The 13,348-nt window shown below is 47.3% G+C and overlaps 1 protein-coding gene and 1 long non-coding RNA gene across 6 annotated transcripts in view; one reads left to right on the top strand and one right to left on the bottom strand.

The window, feature by feature from the left end:
- Positions 1-526: 526 nt before the first annotated feature.
- LOC309536519 lies at positions 527-3,446 on the bottom strand. Its single transcript, XR_014221563.1, has 3 exons — positions 3,232-3,446; positions 1,429-1,462; positions 527-811 (listed from the first exon to the last, which is right to left on the bottom strand). It is a non-coding gene; the product is annotated as an uncharacterized lncRNA (long non-coding RNA).
- A 58-nt stretch (positions 3,447-3,504) lies between these two features.
- The window catches only part of PRDM16 (PR/SET domain 16), a 472,000-nt gene continuing 462,156 nt past the window's right edge, over positions 3,505-13,348 (top strand). For all 5 annotated transcript variants that reach the window (XM_082229835.1, XM_082229837.1, XM_082229838.1 and 2 more), the window contains exon 1: positions 3,505-3,708. In XM_082229835.1, coding sequence (XP_082085961.1) covers positions 3,672-3,708 — 37 coding nt within the window. In that variant the 5' untranslated portion in view covers positions 3,505-3,671. The remainder of the gene's footprint in view (positions 3,709-13,348) is intronic.

Genomic DNA, 13,348 nt, shown 5'->3' with positions numbered 1-13,348 from the left:
ACTGACTCTTGAGTTAACCTGCTTGGGGTTAGGGGGCCCTCAAATCAATGTAGGGCAGCAATTAACTGAAGAAAAAGCGTAGACTGCATTTAGTAGGTTTACTCAGGAGTAAGCACACTCATGCAGAATATATATATATATATATACGCAAAAAACACGCGGAAAAAGAGTGAGAATTAAGAACACGTGTTCGTTTACACGCACAGGTGCAACGCAAGGATGTTTTCGCATTTGGAGGAAAAAAAAGTCAATCTGCTTTTAGCTGGGAAGGGGCAGCTATTGGTTTCCCCACTTTGAAAACATTGACTCGGAAGTTCCCTTCCAATCCTATTATTTTTAAAAAATCCCAACGTACTCTTATAATCCTTATCATCAGAATTCAGATTCAAACGCATTTATAAATAATCGTGGACAAATAGCTCTCTCTCCCACCCCCACCCCACCCCGCGCTTTAAGAGCCTACATTTAAAACCAATTCCATTTTATGAATTACTTGATAAATAATCAACGCTTTTTTAAAAAATAATAATTCGGCAGGCTTTGTTTTATTATTTGAATGGCTTTTAAAATTACCAGCTTTATTACAAGTTTGTGGAAACAGAACGCGGTGGGCGGACGGGCGGCAGAATCCCAGAACCTGATTGAGTTAAATCGCGAGGCGTTGGAGCAACTGAACCTCAAGCACAAAACGAAGAAAAGGAGAAAGGAACTTGGTTTGTTACCTCTCTCTTCCGTCCCCGTCCCCCACTTGAAAATATAACAAATGTTTTCAGACCTCCTTTGCCCTGACCACAACAGGATTAATATAAATCTAGATACAAAAAAGAGAAAATCTTCTATAATCTTAATAATAATAATAACAATTTATTTCATTGTACTTCATTATAGTAATAAAGTATGCAGTTTTCAACCTCAAACTTTATTCTCTCCTCATATCTCCCACCTGCCGGTCAGCTGCTAAGCTGCTTTTTTATTTTGCTGGGGTGTGGGGTGTGAACGCCCCTTGTCCTGTTTCTTCTCTCGACCCCCACCCGCATTAAAAAAAATCTGGTTTATTTTCTTGAAGGCTTCTTGACATTCCCTTTCCCTTTATATTAAACACCCCCCCCACACACACACACACACCACGCAATGTATCCTTTCCAGTCACCATCTCTCCTGGGCCCTTGAATTCCCAAAGGGAGTAATTAATTAATACTGATCCAGCCAGGCTATTTACTCCGGGGAGGGGGGGGGTAGTGTCCTCCACCCATTTTCCCATTTCCGGGGATTCCTGAAAAATTCAGGAATCCAAAGATCCAGCTTCCTCCATTTCCATCCATTGCCCAGGAGAACAGGGTCGTTTCTATAAAGGACAACCAAGGATTTGAAATAGATAATGGTGATAATATATATATATTAATTAAAGGACCTGAAAATGATACTTACCACCTTGATCCCTTCTAAAGCAACACCCCCGGACCTGTAAAAAGCAGAGTCCAACATTCAAGTGGAAAGGCTGTTATAATAAAAATTAGCTGGAAGAAAGGAGGAGTAAGAATAGAGAATAGCGTGTAAATAGATATATATATATGTAGCGCCGTCGAGCAGGTGAACTTGCTTAGATCAGAACCCCATGTTTTTTGCTTTTGATCAGGACACATTCATCGCTGTGGCAAAATAGGTAAGTCAGAGATCAGAGAGAGAAGGAGCCGGTGCCCAGGCTGCCTGAGTGGCTGAGCTCTTCCATTCTGCGCATACTTACTTGTGAATTTGCAGCTTGCCACATTTGAGTTCATTGAGCCTTACTCCCAAGTAAGCTTGCATAGGAATGCGGCCCATTGGGTAAAAAACAAACAAATATGAATTGTCTTCCGAGACAAGCTGCCCGGGGGATCGGCCAGCCTAACTCCATTTAACTAGGCGTTAAAGGAACCCCTTACTCCTTACTTCCGAGTAAAGCCACAGCGATTCATTGGGAACGTTTCCTGGGGGCTGGCAAGGTCCCTGAGCTCGTGGGAAGTCGTATTGCGAAGTTCTGGTCTGAAGTGCTTCGACCCTGAAGGCTGCTTAGCAGTGCTAGCCCGCTGGGGAGCCAAGACCCATTCGGCTTGGCGGAAGCTTACTTCAGAGTAAGCCCAGGCTTCAGGAGCGGGTCGCAGCCCAAATGCCTCCCTACACACACCTCAAGGACCCACGATCAGGTTTCAGCGTGTTTTAAACAAGCACCACGATGGAGACAGAATCGTTTAAACCGGCTGGTGGAGAGGGGGGGCTGGGAGTAGAGAGAACCGAAAGCCCCAACCCACCCAATTTTTATTGTAAATGGATTGGGGACAGGGTGGGAAAGAATGCGCCGATCGTTAGGAAAACGAAAGTCGTTTGGGTGTGCAGGGGGAGTTTTCATTTTGCCCGCCAGATTGGCTTAAATGCACTGGAGTGGAAGGGTGTGCACGTTTTTCGGTAACGGCGCAAAACTGGGAGAAAGACATGGTAAAAGGTAGAAGAAGTCTGTGCACCTAAACATCGCCTGTGCACCCTGGTAATTCTATAAACCCCCACCGAGTAGGGAAAGGGCCACAGCTTCTGCAGTCAACCTCAGCCGCTACTGCGATCTTCTTCAACCTGCCTACCTGGAGGCAAATCCCTCTGTAATCAATAAAAGAAACTTCCGAGTAAACCTGGCCTTAGGGAAGGGTGGGGGAGATCAGGCATCCAGATATTCACAATTGCCCGGAATGGGTGGCTGGGGGGGGGAGAGAGAAGAGTAAGCCCCTGTGGAAGAAGGTGGGGCGTTTACTCGCGAGTAAGCATGCTGCGGATCATGCGAGAAGAAAGCGCGCGCGCGTGTGTATAATCATAATATATCATGATATATCATATATATAATTTTCAGGCGTGGGGGGAAAGAGCCCATCGCGACTGCCCCATTGATGAAAATAGCTCCTAATAGCCAAATAATAGCAAAATCATTAGATCTGTAAAGTGCAGCGTGCAGTTGGCTGGTTGAAAGAGACGGCTAACTAGTGACCAGAAAATAATAACAGATCTGCAAAAGGGCAGCGTGCAGTTGACCAGCTGCAACGGACCGGTTGCTAGGAAAAGAATAATTAGACTTGTAAAGTACAGCATGCAATGGACCAGTTACGCCCCCCCCAAAAAAACCCAGCCACATACACCCCCCAACCCTCCCCGTCCCACCCCAGCATAGCATAGAAACCATCGTCCGAATAAAAAAAAGGGCAAAGTCACCTCTTTCTGGATGTTACCTTCCATCTTTAAATATTGTCCACTGGGGAAGGGCAGCATGTAAAGGGTTAGGGAGAGAGAGAAAGGTCGCTTTTTCTTAAAGGGGCAGATCAGGGGAAGTGGCGGCGGGGGGGAGGAGGAAAGGCTGGGATGGTGCTGCGCTCCGAGGAGGTGGGGGCAGAGATAAGTGATCTGAAGAAGAGGATAGGACCACGGAAGAGAAGGGGGGAGGTTAAAAAAAAAAAGCCACACACACATACACACACCAACCCCAACCCTGATGGTGATGAATACATTGGAAAGTTTTTTTGGCCCCGGAGAGGGTGTCAGATTGAATGCTCTGTGCGCATGTGCGAAGGTGTCCAAACTGACAATGCTTGGGAGATGAAGATAGCGCGGCAGAGCTGTTGCGGGTTCAAGGAGGGATCCGCTCCGCCGTCAAGATGAGATCCAAGGCGCGAGCGAGGAAACTGCCCAAAAGTAGGTCCCCTTTCTCCCGCGAGGGGGAGATCCCCGGCGAGATCTAGCGAGGGGGGTGAGAGAGAGAGGGAGAGGGGGGCGCGCTGAGCAGAGGTGGGGGGGGAGCCATGGGTGTCTCGCTGGTCGGCCCTGGGGTGGGGGGACGACAACGACGAAGACGAGCCGATCGCCTACTCCTCGGCCGCCCTGGCCTCGCCGCGGCCGGATGAGCGCAGCTGGGCGAGCCGGGAGCGAGCTCCGCGCCGCCACAGCCGCCGTCGCCGGTCTCTGCGCGACGATCGGGGCAGCCTGGCTAAGGCTCCCCCCGCCTCTCCTTGCGCTCCGAGAGTTGTGCTCCGCACCCCGCGATTGGTGGGGTTCACCCGTCTGAGGATCTCGAGGCGACCAAGGATGGCAAGGAGGAGGGGATCGGTTTTTTAAAAAAATGAAAAGTAGGGGGGACACAGGGAGAGCTAACGAGAGCGAAGCGAAAGTTAGCTACAAAGTTGAAGCCTGCAACTTTTTTTCTCTCCCTTTCCCTCCTCCTCTCTCCTCTTCGCCGAGTCGTTTCCAAGTTCTTGTGAAATCTTTTTTTTTTTTTTTTTTAGTTCCCAGCTTTTGAAATATAGTGGGCGCTAGAGATTCGCGGCTGGGAAGGCAAAGCGAGGTTTCCCGAGTAGATGGGGAGCTAGAGAGAGAGAGAGAGAGAGAGAGAGAGAGAGAGAGAGAGAGAGAGAAAAGACCGTGAAAAAGAGAGAAGGGGAGGGAGAAAAAAAAGAAGGCAAGGGGGGAAGAGAGAGAGAAATATATATATTTATAAAACCAACCAGGCGAAGAGAGAGAGAGAGATTTGGATGGAAAGAGGCAGAGAAACTGGAACCCCAAATGCAGTTTGGCGTTATAGATATGTGTGTGTGTATGTGTATCTATCTAGATATACGCAGTGAAACTGACATGAGGTGAAATGGACAAGTTTCTGGAGATCTGGCGGTTGTCGTGTTTTGAAAATGAGCGGTGGTGGGGTTCCTGCATGCGCCCTGTTGCAGGAGCAGTTTCTGTCCCCGATTCTCGCGCGCACGCTTGGAAAAGGGGAGGGGGATGTGGAAAGTTTGCAAATATATTCGTGTCTCCTTCCTCTCCCCCCCCCAATTTCTCGATCCCTCGTTGCCGGGGGCGGGGAGGGGGGAGTGGAGGAGGAGAGAGAACCCTCATCCTTCTCCAACGCTTGTCATCGGTTACCAATGAAATATTAAAAGATGGCAATGAGAAAAGAGGGTGGGCGGATGAGAACGAGGGGGGGGGCAGGTTGTTTGCTGCGCGATCTAAGATACTTTAGCTGTCAAATGACGATAGCTCTTCCCCCCGCCCCATCTCCCACTTTCAGGATTTTTGTAGCAAAAATAATATAAGTTGTTTTTGCGTTGTTGCTGCTCTTTTAAACTCCGAAGTTAACACCGCGTGCATTTCATTCTGGCAGATATTTTTTCATTGTTTTGTCTGGAAAAGCGGGAGGGTCTATTTTGTGTTTTCACAATCGCTGTTGTCTGTCTTGATTTTTTTGTTTTAATCTTAATTATCATTTGGAAACGGTCTGTTTTGTTTTGTTCCCCCGCCCATCGTTGAGTTCCATGCTGAAACCGGACGCGAGATTGTGGCTGGTTGAGGTGGAGGCGCGCGCGCGGGTGGCTGGCGGGGGGGGGGAGGAGGAATGCCGTAAAGCTGTAAAAATAAAATACCTGTAAATATATTTGCAAATATAAGGTGACGGAAAGCTATCCAGGGGAAGTTGGGAGCTGGCGCTTTAATCCTGAATACGTTTAAATACTTTTTAAAAAGGGGAAGGGCGTCTGTCTCTCTACTCCGAAATACGTTTACTCGGTAGTGAAAGTTCTAATGGATTTTCAACCATGAACAGTTTGCGCCAGGAGATTTCGAAAGCTCACCTAAGTTTTGATTCTCTCGAGAGAGCGAGGATCTGAAACTCCTGCCTTCAAGTCTTTGTGTGTGTGTGTTAGTTGTGTTGTCGATCATTACAAAACTCCAGCGGATTTCCACTGCCGTCCCCGAGACAAGTTAAGAACGCGCGACTCTCTCCTGCCTTTACGATTCAAGTCCCCGATTCCGGACACCCCCTCCAGACTCAGTTCAAGGTCAAGGCGCCCCCCGTTCTGAATCCTTCCTCCTTCCAGTCCCCTGCATGCTCGTCTCCAGATCACCCCGAAGGAAACAAGTGGAGATAGAGATTTGCAACGCCGAATGTCTCACACTTAATGAAACTCCAATAAGTGAGATCGCAGCCCTAATGGACAGAAGCACGTTTCCTGCGGTTTTAATGGAGCGGTCCCCTCCGCTCCAGGCAGGATCTGTCCAACACCAACTTTCAAACTCCCTTGATTTAGTCTCTACTTTTTCGGAAGGGCGAGAGTTAAAAAAAAAAAAAGAGAGAGAGAGAGAGAAAAGAAAAGGCAGCGGTCTTCCTCCTGCTGCTTTAACGTAATCAATAGTTGGATAATTTTTCAAGGCGCAAAAGGAACAAGCGCGCAGGGCGCGCAGGCAGCCGCTTGTCCTCCTTGACAGGCCCCGCAATTTTAACAGGAACAAATTCCTGTTTTCACAGCTCTCTCTCCCCGGACCGCCCCCCCCCTCCAGTCCGCTTTTCCACTACTGGGTAGAATCGAGGAAGGGAAGAAAAATTGATCTCCAAGCAGGACCTCGTTCCGTCTCGTGTCTTTTTACCGCTGTATCAAACTTGGGGAACGGCTGGACTTTGGTACAGCAACTTCTTTGTAATTAATACTATAATTTTTCAATAAACAGAAATATCGGCTCCCTTCCATATATATCTGCCTCTGCTGCATTAAAAACAATCACATCCAGAATGCCTCAGGTGATATATGTAAATTATATCTCTCTCTCTCTGTGTGTGTCTTTTAAAAGCGTAAATTAAAATTTGTCCATTTCATCAGGTCGGAGTGGAAACGTCGCTGTCATTTTCCCCTTATGAGCTGAAATGGACGAGACCCCAGGTGTGGTTGAATGCTTCCTTTGGATAATTTCAGTCTTAAAGGCTGCAGTTCTGTGCCCACTTACTCGGGAATAAGCCTCACGGAAATAAAAAGCGACTTGCTTCTGAGTAGACTTGCCCAACCTTGCGCTGCAAATGTGTGCTGGAGAGTTTAGTTCACACCCCCCCCCCCAGGAGGGCAGTTCCACTCTCTGTGTTTTGGGGTTCTGGGTGTACATGGGGAGGGGGAGAGGAATTTTTTAAAAAATGTAAATGGTTTTCAAAAACTTTTTTTTTTTTGAGCCGCGCAAGGAGAATTTCTTTCTGCCCCCGCCGTTTACCACTTGATCCAACCTGGAAGTGTCTGTTATGAAAGTCCTGATTAAATTCAGCTGTTTTGATACCAACCCCAGACTCAACAGTTTACAGCGCGTGGAAGGAGGAGGGGGGGCAAGCCCTTTGAAGCTGAGGATACTTTTAAGGTTCTCTCCCCCCCCCCCCTTCTAAATACAGTAGTCCGGGTTTCCAGATCCCTGGGGCTTTCTGCACGGAAAACGTTCGGTCCTGATTTGCAAGCGATCGTTGCTTTCGCATTTATCTCCGGATCAAACGCCCTCAAATAACCATTCCTCTCCAACACGGGCCTAATGCGTTCGCTTTCCTCCTCCCCGCCCTGAAATGCCTGTCAAGTTTTGTTTGTGTTTTGAAATGCTGATCGGGTATCTTAGACAAAATAAAAATTGAAAATCATCCTCGCTTCCTTGTGACTGATGCAGCCGAGGAGGTAAAGGCGAATCAACGTCTGGCTGAATGCGCTGTAGCAGGATTTGGTTTTCGGTGGGCAATATTTTCAGCAGATGGAAAGTGGCCTCTCCGGAGACTCCCGGTTCCACGACATGCTTTCGCTACGAGGAATGTGATGTGTGAATGCGTGTGGGTTTCGTTTCTTGAATGGAGCCCTTCACCGCGGCACCTATGTGAAGATGAAATTTTAATTTCTCCAGACAGCAGTCCCTTGGCATGAACTGGGATGGCCTGTGTGTGTGTGCAAGTTAAATGACACCCCCCCACACACACAGCTGAATAAATTCACCCTGGGCCCTGCAATCCTATTCTCGTTTAGCCCCATTGAACTCAGAACCCAGTCGACACGTACAGAACTGCCGTCCTACACGCGCGCTGAGCTAAGAAAGCAACTTGTGGCTTCTTCCTCCCGAGTAGGGCTGCATCTCTGGATTAAAGAACTCCAGAACAAATGCAATTATAAAGTGTTGTGTTTTTTATTATTATTAAAAAAAAATATTATTTAAAGGCAGGCTCGATGAGCACCACGATGGAGCAGAGGCTGAGGCGGGGAGGTGATACCTGATTTTTGTACTACGATCACTTCCCTGGATTCTGTCCCGCTTAAATAAATAAATAAATAAATAAATACACAAATAACAAAAACCGCTCCTGCAGTTGAGTCCCATTTACAGCAAAGGGTTTGGGCTCCGTGCGTTGCAGGAGAAAACGTGGTGATGTTTGGGAGATGCCTTTACACTGGAAGAGACAGGGAAATAAATAAAAAAATTAAATAAAGTCTTAGATAGCGGTGCTAGGCTCTGCGTGTCTACTTGCAAGTAAAGCCCATAGAGCCCGGCTGCACTCATAAACCCACTTTACCCAGGAGCAAGCCCCATCGGATTAAATAGGGCTTGATTCTGAGGAAGCACGGCCAGGCCGGCAGCCATGATCCTGGCTTTAACTCTTAGCCAAAAAGAAAGAAAGAAAGAAGGAAGTGTGTGTATATATACATACGCGCATATATATATATATAGGATTGCAGCCCGGGTGACTTCCTTAACCGTCGAGAGCCAGATTATGGAATAAAACCTTGAGGCAAGCCGTTTAAGGCTGTTTGTGAAAAAGAAAGTAAGAGGAGAAGAAAGGGAGAAGTGAAGGAGCGAGGAAGGGAACGATTGCGACCGGCTTCCCCAGGAACCGAACCTGGAGCGGCTGGGCCGAGGCTGCGCCGTTTCAGATTCTCCAGTCCCGGGAAGGAAAGGCTGGGGAGGTTATCCTCAGAGTGGCCCGCCTGATGGACGCGAAAAGCTCTCCGATCTTGCTCTTCTCCCTCTCGCCCTTTCTCAGCACTAGGTCCTTTGCAGCGCAGTCTGAACCGCGTCTGCTCGGAAGCAAGTCCAATTGGATTCATCGGGGCTTGCTCCCGGGCAGGCGAGATTAGGGTCGCAGCCTTAAACCGTCTTTGAAACGCAAAGGCGGGGAGGGGGGGAACCTTTTTTTTTGGCGTTAGTTTTTTGAGGCTATGCCCTCTTTCGCTGGCTTGGCCTGGTGCTTGGGGGGGGGGGGGTGCGGGCGACTAAAGGGGGTGCAATCTCCCACCTGGATCGGGGAGCTACGTCATTTTCTTGCAATAAATAAATAAATTAAAATTAAATTAAAATGCAGAGGAAACGCTCTGCCCTCATCAAATGGCTGATTTCAACAGGTTTGGAGAACTTTTAAAACGCGAGCTTGCTTTTTAAAGGAGGCATTAAAGCCCCCCCCCCCCAAATTAGGAATTCCGCTTTCACAGATGCAGTTCAAGCAGAAACACTTTGCTTCTATTCCCCCTTTGGGAGGGGAAAAAAAGCATTCATATATATATAGTTCAGATGTGTCCAAAATATATAAACAATTTTCTCTTTCTGCAGGGGGGGGGCGCACTGGATCGAGGCCTCTACAAGGCCTAGTTATTCCCTTTAAACGGAGAACAGTATAGTATATACTCTCTCAACATCAACTCGGTTCCTTCCTTCAAACAGCCAGCTAGAGTTCTGTCTAGCAAGCTGAAGAAAAGAGACGGTCCACGGGCTACTCATCTCTCTTCTCGGGTACCCCCCCCCCCTCACAAAAACACCTCCACCCTTCCTGCTTCTCGCTAGGATCGCGAGATTCTGAAGAGCTAGGGAGACTAAGTTGAGATGCTGTATGTGTGTCTAATAAAGCAGTTGTGGGATGGTGTCTACGCTGGGTAGGAGGAGCGATAGCTCTGAGAATTGTTCAGCCTCTGACCTGGGACTCCCCATAAGTCAGGATCGCCTGCCTGCATAAAACGGAAGCCCATTTAGTGAGTCCTTCATTCTTCTCTCAGCAAATTCCTTCTCTCCACTCCCCCATCCTGAAGGACCGCCACTAGAGCTCAAAAACGACACATGGCCTTGCATACTGTCTCTGACTGTGGAAGGCAGCTAAGAAGTTCCCTCACTGCCAATAGCCCTGCCTTTCTGCACTAAAATGCTCCTGATTCCTCCCTCTTATGTCATCTAAGGTTGCATGCAGTCCTAGGTTTCTGGACCCCAATGCCATGCTTTCTCACCATGTGCTTCTCCCAACATCCTTTTTGTTGCACGTTCATGACAATTTGCGCTCAGGATGCTATCAGGGCAGTTGCATGTGATTTCAGCACTGTTAGTGCTGGCAAAAGTTTTGGAGTGGACACATGGGCGTAGCGGGGGGGGCAGGGAGGGACAGCTGCCCCCCAATCAATAAAATTCAATAAAAATACATTGCAAACTGAGGTTTTGCCCACCCTAACAAAAGGCCTGCCCCCCAAAAAATCCTGGCTAAGCCCTGATTCGTTTCCAATCAGTGTCTATCCTGTCACTTTCTGCTGAAATTCTGTCACTTTCCATACCCCCAGTGTTCAGGGATGTGTGTGGGGTTTTTTGTTTTCGCTTTTGCTGCTGCTCCATTTTTGTTGTGCTGCAGCTCTTCTGGACAGCTATTATATGACAGCATTGGGGAAGTATCAAACAATAAACCAAAGAGGAATAAATCACTTTACTGTGAACATGTTTCAGAATAAATCCCAATAAAACATCAGTCTGGAGAGAAGCTGTGTGGAGAGAGAGAGAGAGAGAGAGAGAGAGAGAGAGATTGTCTTCCATAGCAATGACTTTACAGTCACGATGTTTCATTTCCATACTCATAGTCATCTTTTTTTACTAAACCAAACAGCACCCCCCCCCCAGTATTCCAGCTGTTTGATCATTTTGGCTGCTGATTTCTCCCCCCCCCCTTTTTGGAAAAATAATAGAATTGTAGAGTTGGGACCCAAGTTTAAAATGCAATTGCTACTTAAGATTTGTTCACATGTCACCACTGAGCACAAAATGTCTCTGCCCGTGTGCAGGAGAAAACAAGCTTGCTCCATCTTCCATGTGACAGACCTTCAGGTATTTGAAGATGACTCTCATATAACCTCTCAGTCTTCTCTTCTCCAGGCTAAACATACCCAGCTCCCTCAACCATTCTTCATAAGGCTTGGTTTCCAGACCTTTTATCCTCTTGGCTGCCCTCCTCTGCACACATTCCAGCTTGTCAATATCCTTCTTCCTTCAACGTTCTTAGACCCTCCAGTTCTAGAGTAGGCTTTTCCAGATGGGGTGTCTAGAACTGCACGCAGTCTTCCAAATGGAGCCATGCCTCAATGTCTATAAGAATTTCCCTTTTTCTTTGTTCCCCAGGCTTAGAACGCTACATTTTAAAAAATCATGTGCCAAAGGTTAATATATCACTCACCAGTTGCATGTATTTTTCACACAGCTAAAAAATTCTTTCTTTTGCATTAGTAACATGCAAGAACATTATCTGTGCTGGGAATCACAATCTTTCCCCTGTCATCTTTAGAAGTTTGTTTTTCACACACACTGCTTGTTTGCATCATGATACTGATGCAGGGCAAAATGCAAATGAAAAAGTGTTCTGAGTTTTACACAGCTCAATACAGACCTGAGGACCACCTTTCTGTATATACAAGAGCTGCTAGAAGGCGGCGACTTGAAGGTACTTTGGGCAACAAGTGTGTTTGTTTCCCTCTTAAATTCTTGGTTTGGGTGTTTGTCTATTTATGTTTGCGGTGATGATGGTGAATGCAGAAGATAACGTGGAAAGGGGATTTGTAGTGCAAATCAGCTTTCTGACCTTTTAAGAGTTTGTCTTGCCTTTTTTTTTTGCAAACTCTAATAAAAACAGGGATGCGGGTGGCACTGTGGGTTAAACCACAGAGCCTAGGATTTGCCGATCAGAAGGTCGGCGGTTCGAATCCCCGCGACAGGGTGAGCTCCTGTTGCTCGGTCCCTGCTCCTGCCAACCTAGCAGTTCGAAAGCATGTCAAAGTGCAAGTAGATAAATAGGTACCGCTCCGGCAGGAAGGTAAACAGCGTTTCCGTGCGCTGCTCTGGTTCGCCAGAAGCGGCTTAGTCATGTTGGCCACATGACCTGGAAGCTGTATGCTGGCTCGGTCAATAAAGCGAGATGAGCGCCGCAACCCCAGAGTCGGCCACGACTGGACCTAATGGTCAGGGGTCCCTTTACCTTAATAATCTAAAAGATTATATATACATTTATAACGGAGGGGTGGGGAGCTCAGGCTCTGTGAGCCAAATCTCTCTCTCTCTTGGCCTCTCTTGTATGGCCCTCAAAACTCTCTGCAGCCAAATCCTACACTGCGCCCCCACCTCCCCAGTTTTTGCCTGGTTGGAATATGTGCTCAAGCTCTAGTATAAGCCCTTGTTAGAGGAAGGAGAGGTGTATCTCTGTGTGTCGAGAAGCTTGGCTGCTGGGGAAAGGCAAAATTTACATTCATTGCCCCATTCACTTTTGCGTTTGGAAAAGATTGCTTCGAGGGCACGAACTGCATTGGGGGGTGTATCAGGTTAAAATCTCACCCAGGTTAATAATGCAGTCGGTGTACTTAGGCAAAACACTAATTTCTTCATTCTCGTGTACAGCACAGGGTGATGATATGGACCCACTTTGCAAGGCAAAACTCTCCCCCCGCCCCCAAGTTACTGAGAGAAGGTATGATGACATACTGTGAATGCTTTCTAGCCACCCATCTCTTTCTAGGCATCACCTGAGCAGGTAGAGGGTGTCCCATTGCCATTGATGTTCTCATAAGCAACCAGTGCCAATTCAGGGAGCAACTGAGCTTACAAAAGCCTAGAGAGAAAAGGTCATTTGACTTGCCACTCCTAAATATATATTTTCCCCTCCTCCCGTTCTTGATAAGATGTATACATCAAAGTTCCATAAGTTAAATGTACAGGCAGCGATTCACCAGCCCTTCTAGGGCTAGACACAGTGGATATGTTCCACCACTGTTGGAGACAGCATGCCTCTGAATACCAGTGGCCTGTTCTCATAGTGGCGAACCATGTACCTATTGGGGAATCTGGTTGGTTGCTAAGAGAACAGGATACTGGACTAGATGGGCATCTGGCTTGATCTAGCAGAGCTCTTATATCTGAGTAGAATCGATCTTGAGATTGTGAGGTTATTCCATTGCACCTGCTACCCATCAGTCATTTTGGTCAAGGAATATGTTGTTGTTGTTGTTGTTGTTGTTGTTGTTGTTGTTGTTGTTGTTGTTGTTGTTGTGTTTAAGCACAAAAAATAGGCAGAGTTTCCCCAGCAGGTGTGAGCATCATGTCTAACTCAGATAGTGGAATTGCTCCTGATATAAGCAAACTCCCATCTTCTCCCAGTCGTAAGGACTGGATAGCAAAAAGGGGGGAGGAAATGACTTGTCATAGGAAGAACACACAAACGTAGGAAGTTGCCTTTATACTGAGTCAGACCACTGGTCCATCTAGCTCAGTATTGTCTTCT

Source organism: Podarcis vaucheri (genome assembly GCF_965113315.1).
Source record: "Podarcis vaucheri genome assembly, chromosome: 7".
Classification (NCBI taxonomy): Eukaryota; Metazoa; Chordata; class Lepidosauria; order Squamata; family Lacertidae; genus Podarcis; species Podarcis vaucheri.
This window is presented reverse-complemented; position numbering and strand designations above follow the sequence as displayed.